The following is a 20,745-nucleotide window of genomic DNA, read 5'->3' as shown; positions in this document are numbered from 1 at the left end:
CACTGAATGGTAGACCAGTATGAGCTGCAGGCTACATTCCCGTATCTGGACAATATCACCATTTGTGGCCATGACCTGCAGGACCGTGACACCAACCTCCAAAAATTTCTCTAGAATGCCAAATTCCTTAACCTTACATGCCATAAGGCTAAATATATATTTCACACAACCTGTCTTGCCATCCTTGGCTGCATCATGGAGAATGGAGACATTGGCCCTGAGCCTAATCACATGTGCCAGCTTTTGGAACTTCCCCTCCCCCACAGCCTCAAAACCCTGGAAAGGTCCCTGGGCTTCTTTTCCTTTCATGCCCAGTGGGTCCCCAGTGACAAGGCTACCCCCCCTTCATTAAATCTACCTCCGCATCACGACAGACATTGCTAAGGCTACGAAGCATGCCATGGATAAATCCATCCTGATCCAGGTGGAGAGAGATGCATCTGACTTCGCTTTTGCTGCCACACTTAACCAGGTGGGCAGACCCATCGCCTTCTTTTCCTGCACCTTCCAGGGCCCCAGAATTCAGCACTCCTCTGACGTAAAGGAGGCCCAAGCCATTGTCAAGGCAGTACAGCACTGGAGACACTACTTAGATGGCAAACGATTTACCTTGCTGACTGACCAATGGGCAGTGGCTTTCATGTTCAACAAGCAGCAGTGAGGTAAAAATCATAAACGATTAGATATTGAGGTGGAGAATTGAACATTCCATCTACAATTATGATATCTTATATTGGCCCAGGAAACTCAATGAGGCCCCAGATGCTCTATCCTGCGGAACATGTGCCAGCGCACAAATAGACTGATTGCACACCCTCCACAACGATCTCTGCCACTCTGGAGTCACCAGGTTCTTCCACTTAATCAAAGCCCGCAATCCACTTTACTCCATTGAGCAGATCAGGACTATGACCAGAAACTGCCAGGTCTGCGCAGAGTGCAACCGTACTTCTATCAAGTAGACAGAGCACAACTGATAAAGGCTACCCGCCTGTTTGAACGCCTGATCATCGATTTCAAAGGACCCCTTCCCACCTCTGACTGCAACACGTACTTCCTCAACATCATTGATGAGTACGCCATCCCGTTCGCCATCCCCTGCCTAGACATGACAACTGCCAAAGTCATCAAGGCCCTATGCAGTCTCTTCACCCTGTTTGGAGTCTCTGCTATATCCATAGTGACCAGGGGCTCTCCTTTATGAGTGACGAGCTACGCCAGTGCCTGCTAGTCAGATGCATTGCCACGAGCAGAACAACCAGCTACAACCCCCGAGGGAATGGACAGATGGAAAGGGAGAACCCCACCACCTGGAAGGCCATCCTCCTAGCCCTGCGGTCTAGAGGTCTTCCAGTCTCCTGCTGGCAAGATGTTCTCCCTGAGGCACTCCACTCAATCAGATCACTCTTACGTACTTGCGCCATTGCCACTCCACATTAAAGAATGTTTTCCTTCCCCAGGAAGTCTGCAACAGGGACCACGCTGCCGGTCTGGCTGACATTTCCAGGGCTGGTCCTATTCCAGAAGCACATGAGGAGCCATAAGTCTGGCCCACTGGTCGAGAGGTTCCACCTCCTTCACGCCAACCCCCAATATGCCGGATAGGCATGAGGACACGGTCTCTGTTAGGTTCCTGATAGCCTCGGGTTCTGAAACCATTACCGATCACCCTGCATCCCCCTCACCTATCGTCACCTATGATGCACCAGGACCATAGCACATTACCCCAGCCCCAATGGATGATATGCCAGACTCATCGCCACACATCCATCAAACCAACACTGACGACTACATACCCTGCAGGACCCCATCGCTGCGACGCAGTCTCAGATAGTACTACGATGGTTGCAGCGGCAGATCAGACTATCCGAAAGACTTAATTTATGATTAAATCTGGAGCACTTCACCCCACCAAAAGGCGCATACCTGTTACTGGCACACACCTTGATATCGATTCTCCAGCATCATCTCTGGCTTGTGACCTGGAATGGAGCTCAGGTCTGTTCCTCCGAGAAAAGAGAACCAACTGCTCCATGTATCTTGGCCGTCAGTGAGGCCGGCCCAGATATATCCAAATAAGAGCAAGTTAATCACGGAGCCAGTGGTGACGAATGTGGCTTTTTGAAAAGGCCAATTACAAGGTGAATGCTCAGCATGGTGGTCTTGACCTTGATTGACAGATGTGATCAGGTTCTTGTCGAAGAGGTCATATGTCCCTCCACACTACAGTGTGAGGTTGGGAAAAATTAGATTGTTGTGGCATAGGTTTACAACATTGTTGTTGAAGAGCCTGTACTTTTCAGTAATCTTCCATGTTTTATGTAAATAGAGAGAGAAGCTGGACAATTGCAATGAATTTCTGTTTGCCTCCCCTTTCCACTCCTGCTTAATCCTCTATAAACTTGACATGATCCAACACTCCACTAACCATCTCCTATCCTGTGTGGTTTTATTTACTCATAACCCCTCTGCTCCATTGCTCTCTTATTAGGCGATGACTCTGTTTTGGAATTCCTGTCAAAATCCTTCCTTCCTGACTGCATAATCTTTCAGGCACAACTGTCACACTTCCCTCCCCCACCACCAATCACCCCCCCTCCTCCCAACCCTATCCATTTCAGGCCTATCAGTCATTCTTCCATTTTATCACTTTGGCTTCATGAGCCAAGGCTCTGAAATGTTTTCCCCAAATCTATCAATCTATCATTCCTCCTTGACATCTCAAAAATTGTAAGGAATTGGAACGAAGGAATAGGAGCAAGAGTAAGTTATCTGGCCATTGAGCCTGCTCTGCCATGCAATAAGATGATGTCTGATCTGGCCATAGACTCAGCTCCACTTACCTACCTTTTCCCCATAACCCTTAATTCCCCTACTCTGCCAACATATATCTATCCGTGTCTTAAATACAGTACATTTAAGAAGGCACCTTCCACCTCTTCATTAGGCAATGAATTCACTACTCTCTGGGAGAAGCAGTTCCTCCTCATTTCCATCTTAAATATATTTAAGCTTCAGGTCAACTGCCCTGATATCTCCACAGAACCCAGCTTTTCAGTAGAAAACTTTGTTTAATAATAGTACAGTTAGGTACCTTGAGAATTTTCTATGTTAAAAAGGTCATATACATCCAAGTTAACAAAAAAAAATGCTGGTAGGGTACATGTTCTCTTTTAGTTTGCTGTACTATTCAGTAAGACCATTGCTTTTACTGTTTCCAATATGAAGCATAAATGCTGTCATTGACCAGTTGGCCTGAATAACCTTTCTCTGTGTTGCATACACTAATTCTGTGCACTACCGCAAGGCAATGCCATTGGGGATCAATTCATTGCAGCAGTAAGATAGATGATGAGAATGTAATTTTTGTAATTGTGTTATTCTGCGCATTCATGTTCCCAATATGCATATGTATGGTGTACCAATCTTTCGATGTGCAGACTCCCTGCTGCTTAAGTAGTCACATGAAGATGTTTAGAGTTGCCTCAAAATGGTTCATGTAATCAAAATCTCCATCAGATTACAGCTTCATTCGCTGTAAATAGCAACGTTTCATTAATGCGCCTCTTGTAATTGAGAGGTTCATCTCCAAGCAAGGCTGTTTGTTAGTACTTTCTATTCCTCATTTTGTAACTCCATTATACTCATAATTCTAGACCTTTAATTTCACATTGCCTTCACTGGAGTATTAGACCCATTGTATCTGTCTACCTGGATGTAATTTATACATAAGTCAGCACTTTGCATGCATAATGGACACCAGTAATGATTCACTTAGTTGCACTGTGTTGGTGCTAAATTGAGTTTCATTTTAAATGAAAAATAATGTCACATGACACTTTCTCGCAGGGTCCTCAGATCTATAGGGCAGAAGATATAGGGGGAATGTGACAAGCATTGCTCTCTGCAGAGATTGGAGGTCATCTGGGTCTCACTGAGTGCAAAGGCAGTAGAAGCAGGAGCAGGCAGGTTTCCAGAAGGGAACCAGATGCTTGAAATCCCAAATGCTGGAAGCATTCAGGCAGCATCTTTGGAAAGAAAAACTGAGTTGTAGGTCAAACACCCAGGATATTCTAGATAGTGTTAAAAATGCCAACTCTAATCTCCATTTTCATTTCAAGGAAGCAAAACTAAGAGGTGAAAGTCACCAAACAGCATATTATTCCACTTCCATCTTGGACAGAAGGCAGCCATACTCACACCCATATTGTGTCCATCAAGTACACACTGATTCATATTTCCTGAATAAGCAGGCCGGGAATAGGAATTAAAAAAACTCAGTCCCTTTAAAACATTTTGTTTCAGAGAATAAAGAGCAGAAGTTCCAAGATTAGGCAGCTGGCATTGGTTCTTGGCGATCACAAGTGTGGAATGGCAGCTCCAGCAATGATGCTCTGTCTCCATCATAGTTCCGTGGAGTGACTGAACCTTGCAACTTTATTCCATACTGATGGTTTTGAGCACCAGTAAAAGGCCTTAAGACCAAGCAAGTTCTTTATTCAGCCAGCCCCAACATCCTCACCCCTACTGCAGCTTTCTCTCCCTTGTATCTTGCAGCAATGGAGCCTTTTTGCTTTCAATTGAATCCCCATCCTTTGGCAAGAGAACTTGCACCACAGTTGTTTACTTACTTCCAACTCCTACTTTTGTAATTGAAGAAAAAGAAAAACTGCAAAAAGCATTTAGGTTACCTGGACAACCTTGATCGCCACCCGAATACAGACATTCCTTCACCACCCTTCCCACTCTCTGCAACTTACACTTTGATGGGATTAGACAACTTGCTCAGGTTAAATATGAAAGGCTGTTTGCAGTTGAAGGCAAATATTGACACAGGTGAACAAGGTCGTGAAGAAGGTGTTTGGTACACTGCTCTTCATCGAGCAGAGCATGAGCTGGACCATTGTGTAACAGGTACAAGATGTTGATATGGCCACATTTGGAATACTGGGTGAAGCTCTGGTTATCTTGTCATGGGAAGCGTGTCATTAAACAGAAAAGCATGCAAAAAGTTCCAATGACAGATCCTTGACCTGAAATTTTGGCTCCTTTTCTGTCCATAGATATTGCCTGGCATGACGAATGTTTCTTTTATTGGTTCCTATGTCAAAACATTCTATCACGGGTGATTTTTTCAATGTGACTCCATAGATATCCCATTAATCACACATCTTAATTTTCTACTCCAACACATGATGGAAGTTATAGGAGATTGAAAAGGAATCCTGACCCAAAGTATCATCCATTTCTCTCACTGCCTGCCCCACTTGGTTACTCTAGCATGCAATGGTTTACCCATTTGCACGAATCCTACATTAATCTCAATTTTTATTCTCGCTACATTTCCCTCAATCTCCCCCTAGATTCTACCCTTCACCTATATACTAGGGGGACCAAATAAATCACCAACCTGCATATCTTTGGGATGTGAGAGGAAAATGAATCATCCAGAGAAACTCACACAGTCACACGAAGAGCGTGCAAACTTCACAATGTTATGGGTTATATTATAGTTTATATTATATATAAATATGTCTTCAAAGGATAGATTTTGGGGGTTTAGTGTAGGTCACAAAAGACATCTCGTTTGAAATGCAAGAGCTATGCATGTCCATCGTGACTTGACAGAGACTTTGAAGAATGCCCATGGAAACTTCACAAGTAGGTGTTAATTGGACTGATGTTGGGGAATAAATGGATTATTGTCTTTAAAGTAACAGAAATAGAGAGAAAAAAATGTAATTCTTTGGAGAGAGAGAGAGAACTGAATTCAACTGTTCTACAGTGGCTTTTGAGGCTGCAACATGGCAAGCTGGCAGGCTTGTTGAACACCCCATTTTGAAGACGGGTTGTGATTTCTGAGTTCAGCCAGTTGAAAACCCTTGTTGTCCTTACAAGAGGAAATTGCTGGCTAGAGTGTTTCTCTTGAAATAAGGAAACAAGAGGAACCCTGTGGTGATCTGAAAGAAAGAGGTTATCATTTGGAAAGCCCATGATGGGGCAAGTTTCTTCGGCAAGGCACTGAAGTGGCTGATCAGAGGGAATCAGTTTGTGTGTGTCCAATAAGCAATAAGTCCCTCTCTGAAATGAATGAGAACCTTCCTGAGTGGTAACCATTTACCTTTAAGTACCAGAGCCTGTTGAAAATTCATAAATGTTAAATTCTCTGCACAGTATAAGAATTGCCTGATACTGGTGAACTTGGAGGAGTGAGAGTGAGATTGGACTGTGAATCAAAGAACTTTCCTGAATATATACACATTACATACATGTGTGCTTAGAATTAGAAGGGGGTTAAGTTAAAGTTTGATCCTGTTTTTATGTTTAAAGAAAATTAAAAGCAACTTTTGTTTAAGTAAGCATTTGTCTTGATGAAATTTCTATTGCTGCTGGGTTTTGGGATCCGCTGGGCTTGTAATGACACAGACAGCTCCCGAGATCAAGATTGAACTGGGATATCTGGCGTTGCTCCACTGCTGCACCACTGTGCTACCCTGTAATTAAAGATCAAGAGTAAGCGACTCATTGGATGCTCAGACACTATCGTCTTTGAATATGCAAATACAGGAGAGAATAGGAGTTGGGATTTTATGTTGAAGTTGTTTAAGACATTGGTGAAGCCAAATTTGGAAGGATATCAATAAGATTGAAAGAGTACAGAGAAGATTTACTAGGATGTTGCTGGGTCTTCAGGAGTTGAGTTACAGGGAAAGATTAAAAAGGTTAGGACTTTATTTCTTGAAGCGAAGAAGAATGAAGGGAGATTTGAAGGATATTTACAAGATTATGAAAGGTATGGACAGAGTGGATGCGAGTAGGCTATTTCCACTTAGGTTGGGGGAGATAAATACAAGAAGACATGGGGAAAGATTTAAGAGGAACATTAGGGGAAAGTTCTTCATTCAGAGAGTGGTGGGATTCTGGAATGAGCTGCCATTTGATGTGGTAAAATGGGCATGATCTAATTTTTTAACAATACATTGGATAGATACATGGATGGGAGAGGTCTGGCAGGTTATGGAATGGGAGCAGGTCAATGGAGCTAGCGGAGTAATGCTCGGCACAGACTGGAAGAGCTGAATGGCTTGTTTTCTGTGCTGTAGCATTCCATGGTTATATGGTTCAGTATACAGTTCTGTTAACTTCAACAGAAATGAATTGCAGGGGCAGATTATATTGGACTGTCACTACCGTCCTGATTGGAGATGTATTTCCAGGCACAATTCCCAAAATCCCTCATCTCCATTTATTTTCCCAGCTTTTCAAATTTGCCCATGGTCTCAGGCCATACATAAGACGTACGACTAGAATTAGGCCATTTGCCCCATTGAGTCTGCTCTGCCATTTGATCATGGCAGACTTAATTTCTCTCTCAACCCATTCTTCTCCTTTCCCCCCATAACCTTTGACACCCTAACTAATCAAGAACCTATCAACTTCCACTTTAAATCTACCCAATGACTTGGCCTCCATAGTTGACAGTGGCAACGAATCTCATAGATTCACCATCCTCTGTTGGGGGTGGCACTGGTGGTGGAGGCTCATAAAACTCTTGGATAGGCACGTCGATGTAACAAAAAAGGTGGGAAGGCTTCAGTTGATTGTGGAGTCAGCTTATATAGATCAGAACAACATTGTAGGTCAAAATTCTTTACTGTTCTGTGTTCTGTGATATCAGATCTGAGAGTTTATAAGTGTCAGGAAAGACTGAATGGACTGGTTTGTAGCAAAAAAAAAGGTGGTTCAACTTGTAGAAGAGTCCAATATTATAACAAGAAACAGGAGTAAGAGTTGGCCATCTAATCTGTCGAGGCTGACCTGGCTGTGGACTCAGCTCCACATCCTCAGTTCCCCATAACCCTTAATTCTCCTTCTATTCAATAATCTATATTTCTATGTCTTAAATACATTCAATGAGGCAGCCTGCACTGCTTTATTTATAGTGTCAATAAAGAATTCCACAGATTCACCACTCTAGCAAAAACAGTTCCTCCTCATATCTCATTGTGAGGCTCCGTCATCTAGTTCTAGTCTCACTTGCCAGTGGAAACAACCTCCCTGCTTCTATCTTACCTATTTCTTTTACAATAAAACATAAAAATACTGGAGGAACTCAGCAAGTCTCACAGCGTAAATAGGAGATAAAGATATATATATCCAATGTTTCAGGCCTGACCCCTTCTTCAAAGTACACTATGAGCAAAAAATATATTTTACATATCTCTACAAGATTCCCCCTCATCTTTCTAAACTCCACAGACTTTCCTATTGAACTCAAATGAGCATAGTTCGAGGCTACTCAATCTCTCCTCATGAACTAACCCTTGTTATCCTATGAGGTCCAATAAATACAAGATAATAATTAGCAAAAGTAGAATGTGCTGGGAACATTAATCAGATGAAGCAGCACCTATGGAAATCAGGTTTCAGGGCAATGCCCTTTCATTAGAATATGGCTGATTGAACCAGTGTCAGACTAGACTGGGATATACCACAACCTTCCAACTTGGGGGGGTGAGAATATTTTTTTAGCACCAACCCCCCCCCCACTCCCCACTTCTTTCCTGACTCCTCATTATACCAGCTGCAAACCAGTTCCACAAGACGATTTATATATGTTGATTGACAGAGTAAGCTGCCCCTTCATCCATAAGATCAGATCACATGCACTGAATCACTTTAAAATTACTTTAAAAACAAGTAAGTGTAAGTGTTCTTTTCACACTGCCAGAGTTACTCCTTGACAAAGAGGATGTGAGAGAATTGTGCAATGCTATCATCTTCTGCATATTGCGCACCATCCAGCCGTAATTAATTTGAGGAAACCCTTAAGCAAAAGACCACCAAGAGTTCAGGGAGTGCAATAGGTTGCAGTGAGCGATTCTCCAGTTATAAGCTGTGAAGGAGAGGGGTTTACAACAGCAAGCACTGTCATTGCTTCTTAATTTACTCCATTCAGTGCCTATGGATACTCGAGAGGGCAATTGCAAGCAATCTTCTTGCCTTTGTGTTGCATTACATCTGCGCACACACACATTTACAAGGAGTATTTACAGAATACTAATTAAGGAAAGTGCTGTGTTCCAATCTGATTTCTATTCACTGCACAGGACAGATTTCTGCATTCTTCTGAAGCTACAATAGAACGTTGCTCTAAGCACTATGGAGCTTGTCTTGCCAGTGAGGCAGTGGGTTTATATGATGTGGGGCAATTTCTCGCTTATTTTGACCATTTCCTCAAAGATGATTCTCTTCCAAAAGTGTTTGAAAAGCAGGTCAATGGGAAGATGTGTCTGTTTCCAGGAAAGGTTGTAAGGTCAAAGTCAAAGTATTGCAGAATCATAAACCGCAGAATCATTAAGTCCTGGAGACCAAGAGTCACCACCTCCTACTGACCTTTGTGCCTATCTACACATATCCCACTGCTTGTATTAGCACACAATCAAATGCCTCTTAAACATGGTGATTGTGTCTGATGTCAGCACATCCTCTGACAGTGCATCCAGACATCAACTACTCTCTGCGTTTAAAAAAAAACTTAACCCTCAGATCCGCTATAAAAACACCTTCCTCTTGCCTTAGATGTATGCCCTCTTGCCTTTGATATCCCTGCCATGGGGAGAAAGATTCTGACCATCTACCCTATATGTGCTTCTTATTATTTATATCATAAGCCCTCAACCTCCTTCACTCCTGTGAAAAGAAGCCCAACTGATCCAATCTCTCCCCATAGCTGAAGTCCAACAATCCTGTTAGGAATTAAAGTACCTTTAAAGAAATTGCTCGAGACAAAAATTGAGAACAAAGAACATTTATTACTACAACAATGCAAAGTTGGGTGCTTCCCCTTACCCTGGGAATACACACACACACTGGGGCTCACCCAACTTTTATACAGTTGATTTCAGTGTAGGAATACCCTCCCCCTTACATTCTTCTGCCTCCTGCTGGAGAGGTTTGGCATTAGGCAATCCTGCCTGCCTACGTGCAATTTCAGTATACTTGGAGAACCAGGGGGGGTTATCCTGTCGGTGTCCCTTCATGTCATTGTCCTTATTCACACCTTCCTGATTCTCGGGGCTACAGTCTCTTGATATGCAGAGTTGACTCATTCTATCTAGGGTTGGCTAATTTCATATGTATAAATCTGTGTATGGTTAGCTAATTAGAAATGTATGACTTGGTACTTCTGTCCAGGGCTAGGAGACCCTTATCTGATCCAGACTACCTCAACTTCCTACATTCTATTGTACCTTACCATTCCTTATCTTAGTCCTATGGTCTTGTCACAAAGACTAGAAGATTCTTATGTTAATCGTGCTGACTCTGCTTTCCTGCATCCTAAGCCCCAAGCTTATCCTGTTTGAACTGGTTACAGCCATTTTACTGATGAACTTTAGTTTCTTCCATGTTCATAATTTTAGATCAATTTTCCCATCTCTCACAATCCTCACTTTTCTTTTAGATCAGTAATACTGATCTTTCACCATGATCAGTGTTACTGATCTTTGGTTACTAGTGTCAGTGTGACTGATCCCCCCCCCCCTCTCCTCACTTTTCTTTTAGATCAGTAACACTGATCTTTCAAGTGTAAGGTGTAGTTTTACCCAGCTGGTCAATAACCGAATTGTAACACCTGTGTAAAGTCTTTAGGTAGGGGAGCACCATGAAGGTCAGGGGAGTGAGTCCAGCTGCTTATTAGGGTTTGGAGTATCAGGCTCCAGTTCTCAGTAAAGAGTCTAGTCCATCCCATACGTTGAAATATTGAAGCAGTGTCTTTGAAGCACACGACCTTTGTAAGTGTTGTCCCGACGAAGTCTGTGAGAGGCGCTGCCTTCAGCAGCGAACGAGTAGCAGTCTATGAGAAGCGCTGCCTTCAGCAGCGAACGAGTAGCAGTCTATGAGAAGCGCTGCCTTCAGCAGCGAACGAGTAGCAGTAGTCAGGCGGTTCCGTTTGATTGTGGCTCGTATCTGATGTCCTCTTCAGCCCCGAACCCTAGGGCCACCGATCTCCGAAGGCTGTTTGGAGCCTGATATTAAAGTGTCAAGCAGCTCACGTTGTTGGAAACTGGTGCTCCCTTTCATGGGGTGATGAAAAGTGACCAAGCTGGGGGGGGATTGTTTCTTGTGATTTAACTGTGTGTTGCAGCTTGTCTGCTAACATTAGCATATGTATCATTGAACTTGTGAGTTGCAGCCTGTCTGTGTACATTAGCATATGTATTAACTCTCTCTCTCTGTTACATGTACAATCCTGACTACCATTCTGTCTGTCTTTGTCCCACCATGTCCTTTGTGCTATCGCTTCAAAACTCCTGTCTTTAATACCTGTGTAGGCTATGATACAAATTAGATGTACTCCACTAAAGCTGTTTAATTCCCCTGGTCCGTATTGGGATCCCTTATATCCCATTATGACTATACATTAAATCTATGCCCTGTCTACATTCTAAAGGAGCACAATTGTAACCTCTGCTGCCCCTATTCCAGGGGGACTTAAAACATTAACGAACAATATTCCAAAAAATGAGTAAAACAACAATGAAAGTAAAACCCATTGAAAGCAGCAATAAAATATAACAATAACTGAATAAACAACAATAAATGTAAAGCTCATTGAAAACAGCAATAAAATACACAAAAACTGAATAAACCACGATAAATGTAAAGCTCATTGAAAACAGCAATAAAATACACAAAAACTGAATAAACCACGATAAATGTAAAGCTCATTGAAAACAGCAATAAAATACACAAAAACTGAATAAACCATTAAAAAAAAGAATAAAATTGTAACATTATGGCACTTTGTCATTAATTCTTTGAATGTGGGTCCAGCCTTTCTCTCTTGTTCTTACTGCGGTGTCTGTAATTAAAAGTACACAGAAGGGACCATCCCAGGCAGGTTTTAGTTGATCCTCTTGCCATGCTTTTACATATAACCAATCACTAGATTTTAATAAAATGAATAACAATCTGACTTTCCTTTGTGTTAGTGTAAAAATTGAAAAATGAAACACAAACCATATTTGCATGGGTTTTGAATATGTTAGACCTTATTAAAATGCAGTTGGAGCTGCTTGTCTGTATGGGGCACAACCCTCCAACTTGTTAGAGTGAGTACATAACAGACATTGCAGCACAAGAGCCCCTGCAAGAGAACTTGAAACATATTCAACCTTTAGTTCTGCCTTAAGTAAAATGCCTTGTGCCACAGCTCACAGGAGCTGGCCTTATTTAAAACAGTCTGTAAAACAGGCACCAAAAAAAAGTTAAAAGATGTTCTTATGAAGATTGCACACACAATAATTTAAGTACAGGCTAGTTTCTATTATATTCCACTTAAAAGTTCTGCTGCATGAATCCTGGAGCTTGTGGAGTCATTATTGAATCAAGAAATATTGGTACCATGCCAATCTCATTCTAACATGCCAATTTCTCCAGTCCTTAAGTCAAGATGTACTGAATAGCATCTGGTACAAGATCTGTGAGTTCTTAATGATATTATTATTCTTATGCACCCAATTGTTCTGAACAATGCCACCAATTTAAATCATATTCCACCTATTGCAGTACTCACACACCACCATAGACCAGTTCGCAGGTTTATTTCTCCATTAAGCTGAATCCAGTTGCGCAGGATTTACCTCCGTGATTATTTACAATGTAACTTCCGCACTACCGGATTTAAATATAAACCTGATGAATGGGGAAAGTTATCATGAATTAAATAACAGCGGCAATACAGAGAAATTGTGCTGAGGCATTAATTTCACTCCAGAGGAAAATGCACCAGAGAAATGAATGATTAAACTTATAGGAATCCCCATAGGAATCCCCAGAGGTATCTTTATTCTCCAGAGGTGGGTGATCTTTAAACTCACGGACCTTGACTGCTGAATGTGTAGAAGAAATGTATTAAATGTGTTGATAGGGCTCCATACCTCTAACTGCAAGACAAGAGCCTGAAGCCTCAATTTCAAGTGCCACAGTGCACTTAAAGGGACATGCACACTCCCCCTTCAACTGGCTGATCCAGCCACTTTACACATCAGATCCTTTCTTTATCTCACATACACTTAAAGTTAAGATGTATAGAACTCACCCTATTTGCGCAAACATTTCTCCCTGCAAATGTTATAACATCACTCAACTCTCAGGTACTCCCTGTGCAAAATCACATTTAAATACAATTTATTTCATAAATTGGAATTAACTGGTAGTTAAATTCGCTAATTCTACAGTATTGAAAAACGATCATTTATGACATTTAATTTTTAGCATGAATTTTAATCAATATTGGTCAGTGACTGAAGTGGGAAGTCGTGATTTATGAAATTATCTCTGGTCTCTACTCTCCCACTCCCTGCACTTCTCCCAACATTCAGGAGCTGGCACACAGTCCCTGCCTTTTTTCATGTTACTCATCTACTATTCCTTTAACTGCTTGCATCAAAATGTTAGCCTTTGCTTTCTGCTTATCCTCAGATGTCTGGACAAATGCTTTTTGTGTGATCTGTAGAAGCTGGGTTATTCCCTGCTCATGCCAATTTTCTGTCTTTTGTAATTTTCTCTTAATGTCTGGGGCTGAGTTGGTAACAAAACCTGTTAGTACCAATTGTTCCCCTGCTGGGGATTCTATGTCGAGACCCCCATATTGTATATATATTTGGTCCCAAAAATTGGTCTAACTGTTCGGCACATCCCTGGGGATCTTCTATCAGGGAGGTCAGTTCTTTCTTAAAGTTACACACTTCAGTACTGGTCAGGGGCACATTTACGAAACCGAGACCCTCTCTCATGGGAACTTCCCGCAGTGGTCTCATCCAATTGGTTTCTGGCTTATTAGGTCTGGGTTCCTGCTCCCTGGGAAATGAATCAAAGGGTTCTGCCCTTTCTTCCTGAAGAGTCTCACACTGTTCTGAATTAAAGTTACCTCTCTCTCCTGCCAACAGAGGTGGTAATCGAGTGCTTTGTGAGCAAGTTATCATACCACTCCTGCTCTCTTCTCTCTTCTCTAGTGGTGGGGGAGGTGGGGAAGGTGCAGAAGGGTAGGTCATAGGAGGGGAAGGAAAGATAGGAGCTGGCATAGGAGGAACATAGGGTGGAGGGAGGGAATGTAACACATCCCAACCCTGTGATTCAGGGACAAGAGGTTCCTCCTCTCTCTTATCCCTGGATTCTTTCTCATTCAAAACCAGCTGTTCAATGGATCCCTTGAGCCAGCAGGCTGCATATTCCCTGCTCTCAACATTGTCTGGCTGGTTTTGATAGAGCCATAAGTTCAAAGCTTCACACATCCATTCATCCTCGGATCCGAATTTTGGCCAGTACACGGAGCTCCCTTTAACCGGGTATCCCACCCATTCATTACAACAATACCTGACCGTCGTCAGTTTGTCTTTACCGCGGGTCTTTCCTGTGCCCCACTCAGATAACATCATCCCAAGCGGGCTGTACGTAGCTATCTGGTGGTCACGTCCTGTGTCAGGACTCTCATCTCTACTGCCCGCTAGTTTGTCTTTACCGCGGGTCTTTCCTGTGCCCCACTCAGATAACATCATCCCAAGCGGGCTGTACGTAGCTATCTGGTGGTCACGTCCTGTGTCAGGACTCTCATCTCTACTGCCCGCTATTCCCATACTTAGGAACAAGTAAAATACTCTTACCGAGTTCTGGCAGTACTGCTCTAGCGCGCGTCCTTCCGCCGTTTGTTCTCAATGCCTCTTCTCGGATATCACTCGCTTCTTCCACTGACCAGCCACCCGTCGCCCGTGAGTCCAGCTGAATCAGCCGGGGTGCACCTACTCTCGTCGTCGGGGCACTCTGTCAGTGGAGGGAGTGTGATCCCGGACGAGCCCCCATTTGTTAGGAATTAAAGTACCTTTAAAGAAATTGCTCGAGACAAAAATTGAGAACAAAGAACATTTATTACTACAACAATGCAAAGTTGGGTGCTTCCCCTTACCCTGGGAATACACACACACACTGGGGCTCACCCAACTTTTATACAGTTGATTTCAGTGTAGGAATACCCTCCCCCTTACATTCTTCTGCCTCCTGCTGGAGAGGTTTGGCATTAGGCAATCCTGCCTGCCTACGTGCAATTTCAGTATACTTGGAGAACCAGGGGGGGTTATCCTGTCGGTGTCCCTTCATGTCATTGTCCTTATTCACACCTTCCTGATTCTCGGGGCTACAGTCTCTTGATATGCAGAGTTGACTCATTCTATCTAGGGTTGGCTAATTTCATATGTATAAATCTGTGTATGGTTAGCTAATTAGAAATGTATGACTTGGTACTTCTGTCCAGGGCTAGGAGACCCTTATCTGATCCAGACTACCTCAACTTCCTACATTCTATTGTACCTTACCATTCCTTATCTTAGTCCTATGGTCTTGTCACAAAGACTAGAAGATTCTTATGTTAATCGTGCTGACTCTGCTTTCCTGCATCCTAAGCCCCAAGCTTATCCTGTTTGAACTGGTTACAGCCATTTTACTGATGAACTTTAGTTTCTTCCATGTTCATAATTTTAGATCAATTTTCCCATCTCTCACAATCCAGACAGCATCCTGGTGGATCTACTCTGCCCTCTCTCAAGTGCAACTGCATCCCACAGTGCGGCGACCAGAACTACACACAATAGCCCAAGTGCATTCTAACCCATGTTTTCTAAAGTTGGAAACAGAAAAGCGCAGGAACAGGCCCTTAAACCCACCACATATGTATCACTTATAACGTAATATCCCACCTTTATTTTTGAAGCCTGGACCTATGAATGCACACACAAGCTTCAGGCTGTCTACTATGCCCTTCTTTCTCACCTCCCACCATCTTTTTTTTAAATACCCTACAGAATGAAAGGTCTCAACTGGCTATTTTTCCCCATAGAAGCTGCCTGATCCTTTGAGTCCCAGAAGCTTTTCATTGTTTGTTCAAGATTCTAGCATCTGCAGTTCTTGTGTGTCTCTATTATCCAAAGAGCTTGCTAGACCAATTAAGAATCAACAACTTCGTCGTTGTCTCAAAATTCTTGATTTATTAACCAATTTTAAATTCCACATTGTTCTGGTGGAATTTGAACTGTGGACTCTACTAGTCAGCAACTGAGCCATGACACTACACCACCACATCATTCCATTGGGATTGGACTTCATCAGGGGTTTCTTTGGGAGAAAGATATAGGAGCACAAGAAAATAAATAAAATCAGTTCTGAATAACCGAGGGAAAGGATTTTTCGTACTCTCAAACCCTCACAAAGCACTTTACAATAAAATTATTTTCAAGTGTATTATTTGTGTAGTATGCAAACATTTCAAAAGCTGGCTCTGGCCAGCAGCAATGTAATAGTGGCCAAATAATTTGTCTATTTATGATGTTGATTGCCGGAGAGATAAATTGGCAAAAAAATTAGTGAGAACATCCCTATTGACCTTGAAATAGTGCCATGGAATCTATCATTTCTGTCTGAGAAAACGGCTCTCCTGAAAGACAATACTTTGGACAGTGAGCCACTTCCCCAAGTTGTTCACTGCAGTGTCAATCTTACAGTGCAGAATGAGGGCACATGTGCTTCATATATTAATAATAATACTGAGTTTATTGTCATACACATTGTGAAATGTTCACATGCCCAAAATACTTGCTGTAGCAAAATAGATACTTATCAAGAAAAACTATAAAAGTAAACTAAATGAATTAAATTAAAAGAGGCAATAAATGCATATGGATAATAAATATTGACAGTAATCCTAGAGCAAAGAAGTGACTTACAACAGTGTAGACAATCTGTGATTAGTGAATCAAAGGAAATTCAAGAGTCTGATAGCTGTTGGAAAGGAAGCTATTCTGGAATCTAGAAGTGCTAATTTTCAGGCTGCTGTACCTTCTGCCCAAAAGTAGCAGTGAGAAGTGGTTGCGATCGGGGTCCTCTATGATGTTACCTGCCTTCTTGACACAGAGCCTCACGTCAATGTCTGCAATGGATAGGAGCACGGAGCTTGTGATGGACCTGGCTGGGTAACCAGTCAGTATATGCGAGTTGATCTTGCAATAAGTAAACCTATGAAGTGACATTGCAATTGCATAATCTTTTACAAAAACAGAAATGTACAATTTATTGTTTACTTGTGATGGTGAGAAAACATATTTATAATCCTAGAGAACTAGGTTGCAATTGAATATTCTTCTGTATTTAATTTCCTGTTTATTTCACTTCTTGCTTCCAGAGGGAGCTACGTAGATTATTTTTGTCATTTAATGATTCATTAAAGACAGTCAAAAGTCATGGAGAGGCATTGATTGCAAATTCAGAACCCATGAACTCAACAAATTGTATACTGCTACTGATCTTGTGATACATTTCTGCTTCTGTGTAATTGCCTTGCCTACAAATAAATTTGTGTTTGATTTAACCTATTAACCATGTTACAGTCTACCCTTGTGGTCCAACTGTGATTTTAAAGTAGGTAGGAGAACATTGTGTGCATCCAAATCCATTGGTAAAGTCAGCATTAGCTGTGTCTTTCACAGTTTGTGAGAAGCACAAAGACCCACCCTGTGAGTACAAATTAACAATGCTGGACCTGAGCCTGAATTATAAACTATCTTAGCAAGGTGAGCATTTGTATACCCATAGTGGTTCATGAAAGTGTTCTGCTGGTTATTGAAGGAAATAAAAGATGTGTGTCTTCTTTTCAGACTTTGTTGGGGAATGAAGGCTGAAGTGCAAGGATGCTTTGTTCCGTTCCTGTTGCCATGGAAACCATATTCTTCTCTTCTCAACACCGACCGGAAGGGCTTGTCCAGAATTCTGTATATCACTAAACATGCATTGAGCTGACTTCATTTCTCTCATTTGCTGTTCAGTCAATGCAAATGTGGCCTAGTATTTGATTCAAGCTGCCTGTACACTTGCCTATGAATCTTATACAGCATGGGACAATCCTCTGCTCCACTTCAAATCCCCTGTAATGTTGCTGTTGTAGTGTTCATGTTGTAGTGCTGGTTATGTTCAGCTGAATTAAAAAAAATGTTGTTTAAAGTGTACTTTGTTTGATCTGAACAACAAACAACAGACTTTCATTTCCACAGAGAAACACAAAAACTGCAGATGCTGGAATGTGGAGCAAAACACAAGCAGGTCAGGCAGTGCCTATGGGTAGGAGTGGTCAGTCAACATTTCGGGTCAGAACCCTTCATCGAGATTAAAGTCAGATTTTAAATCTCATTCATTTTTATAGTGCCCTTTGAAGTGCAGTGTAGGAAACTTGTCAGTCAGTTTGTGCACAGTAGGCTCCTTCAAACAGCAATGAGATAATGATCAAATAATCTGTTTGGAGCAATTTTTTTGGAGTGATTGTTCATGACCCTGGTACAGGCAATCTCCACATTTTGACAATTCTGGTTACGGAAATTCGTCCTCATAGAATTCACCAATCACTCTTCAAAAATATTGAAATACAGAATAAAATTCATTTACACCATAAGCACAAACTTATTATTTTCAACTTGCACTTCTTGACACTTGTGCAGATAGATGATGTGACTTCTGGCTATGGAAAATCAAGACATGGACCGTATTCTAAGGATGCATCCCATTCCTCCCCCCCACCCCCCAACCTCCACAAGTGAAGGTGGAGCATAAGTTTTAATGTCTTGTTTAAAACACAGATAGTGCAGCAGTCCCACAATCAAACGTTTGAATGTCAGTGCAGCTATCTCCATGAAATTTGAACTTGCAGCCTTTCACTCCAGGTATTGGTTGAGACACTGCCCTTGCATTGGGCACTAACAAGCTGCTTGCACATCAGAGCAGGACAATGTTTGGGCTCCACATATGACTTCTTCCACTCCATGTTATCCGACCCATATTCCTTCCATTCCATTCTCTATATTTGGGTCCAGCTGTGTCTGATTGTGCAAGTACAACCGGACAAAACAGTGTTCTTCGGCCCTCAATGCAAAACATGCAGACACACAACTAGACATAACACACATACAGGTAAATAATACATATGCAGGACAAGTATTTTATCTATAATAAATATATAAATAAGTATATATTGTTTTGTACATTTGAGTCTCGAAATGTTAACGTGAGCAGTTCCTTTGGTTGTTCAACATTCTCTCTGCCCGAGGGAAGAAGCTGTTCCTCAGCCTGGTGGTACTGCCTCTAATACTCCTGTATCCCTTCCCTGATGGGAACAGTTGAAAGATGCTGTGTGCTGGAGGTTATTTTTAAATTTACACATACAGCACTGTAATAGGCCATTCAGCCCAATGAGTCCATGCCGCCCAACATACACCCCATTAACCCATGCAGACATGGGGAGAATGTACAAGCTCCTTACAGATGGCATGGAATTCGAACTCAAGTACAATTGCTGGCACTGTAAAGGCATTGCTGCCCTATGCCAACCGTTCCACCCTCAATGTCCTCAATGATTTTGCATACCCTCTTCTATGATCCCAGTAAATTATATTGATGAGGGGAGGGAGTCTTTGTATCAGCCACTCATTACGATGTAATTTTTTCTGGAATAGAAACACAAGCATGAACCAAATGGGCTGAATAGTCGGTTGGAGTAATCAATACCTATATATCTGAAACAGATCATGGCATGTTAGAACCATTGAACAATAGACCATGACAGCACAGAAACAAGCTCTTCTAATCTGTGCTAAACTATTATTCTGCCTTGTCCCACTGACATGCACCCAGTCCATATTCCTCCTTATCCCTTCCATCCATGTACCTGCCCAAATTTTTATTAAATGTTAAAATTGAGCCAGCACTCACCACTTCAGCTGGCAGCTTGTTCCACACTCTGCCACTCTCTATGTGAAGAAATTCCCCCATGTTCTCCCTAAACTTCTCCGTTTTCATCCTTAACCCATTTCTCTTTGGTTTGTATGTCATCTAACCTCAGTGGAAAAAAGCCTATTAACATTTCCTCTCTCTATCAAATCTCCGTTCATTCTCATTGCTCCAAGGAATAAAGTTCTGCCTGTTGAACCTTGCATGTAACTCAGTTCCTGGCAGCATCCTAGTAAATCTTCGCTGCATTCGTTCAAACTTACTGATACCTTTCTTGTAGTTAGGCGACCAAAACTGCATACAATAAATTTGACCTCACCAATGTCTTATACAACTTTACCATGACATCCCAACTCTTATACTTAATACTTTGATTTATGAAGGGAAACATATCAACAGCCTGCTTTACAGCCCTATCTACCTGTGATGCCACTTTCAAGAAATGACATATCTGAATTCCCAGATTCCTCTATTCTGCCGCACTCCTCAGTGTCCTAACATTTACCGTGTATGTCCAACCTTCGTTTATCCTTCCAAACTACAGCACCTCACACTTTCCTGCATTAAATTCTATCTGACATTTTGAAGCCCTTTTTTTCCAGCTGCTCCTCACCCCTCTGCAAGCTACGAAAGCCTTCTTTGCTGTCCACAACACCTCCAATCTTTATCTGCAAATTTGCTGATCCAACTTACCACATGGTCTTCCAAATCATTGATATAGAAGTCAACAACAATGGACCCAGCACTGATCCTTGAGGCACACCATTAGTCACAGACCTCCATTCAGAAAGCAATCATCTACTACCACTCGCTGGCTTCTCCAATATTCTACCTCACCATGAATACGTGGCGTCTGAACCTTCCTGACTAACTTCCCATGTGGGACCTTCTCAAAGGCCATGTAGACAACAGCTGCTTCCT

The 20,745-nt window shown here is 42.0% G+C and overlaps 1 protein-coding gene across 3 annotated transcripts in view; it reads left to right on the top strand.

Moving 5' to 3' along the window:
- Positions 1-18,048, top strand: part of LOC138763362 (MICOS complex subunit mic25-like) — a 680,065-nt gene extending 662,017 nt beyond the window's left edge. For all 3 annotated transcript variants that reach the window (XR_011357511.1, XM_069937360.1, XM_069937363.1), the window contains one exon: positions 17,706-18,048. Coding sequence is in view for 1 of the 3 variants with exons in the window: in XM_069937363.1 (XP_069793464.1) it covers positions 17,706-17,729 (24 nt within the window). In the remaining 2 variants the exon portion in view is untranslated. The remainder of the gene's footprint in view (positions 1-17,705) is intronic.
- Positions 18,049-20,745: the final 2,697 nt, after the last annotated feature.

The sequence above is a fragment of the Narcine bancroftii genome, chromosome 5 (genome assembly GCF_036971445.1).
Source record: "Narcine bancroftii isolate sNarBan1 chromosome 5, sNarBan1.hap1, whole genome shotgun sequence".
In the NCBI taxonomy this organism is placed as follows: Eukaryota; Metazoa; Chordata; class Chondrichthyes; order Torpediniformes; family Narcinidae; genus Narcine; species Narcine bancroftii.
This window is presented reverse-complemented; position numbering and strand designations above follow the sequence as displayed.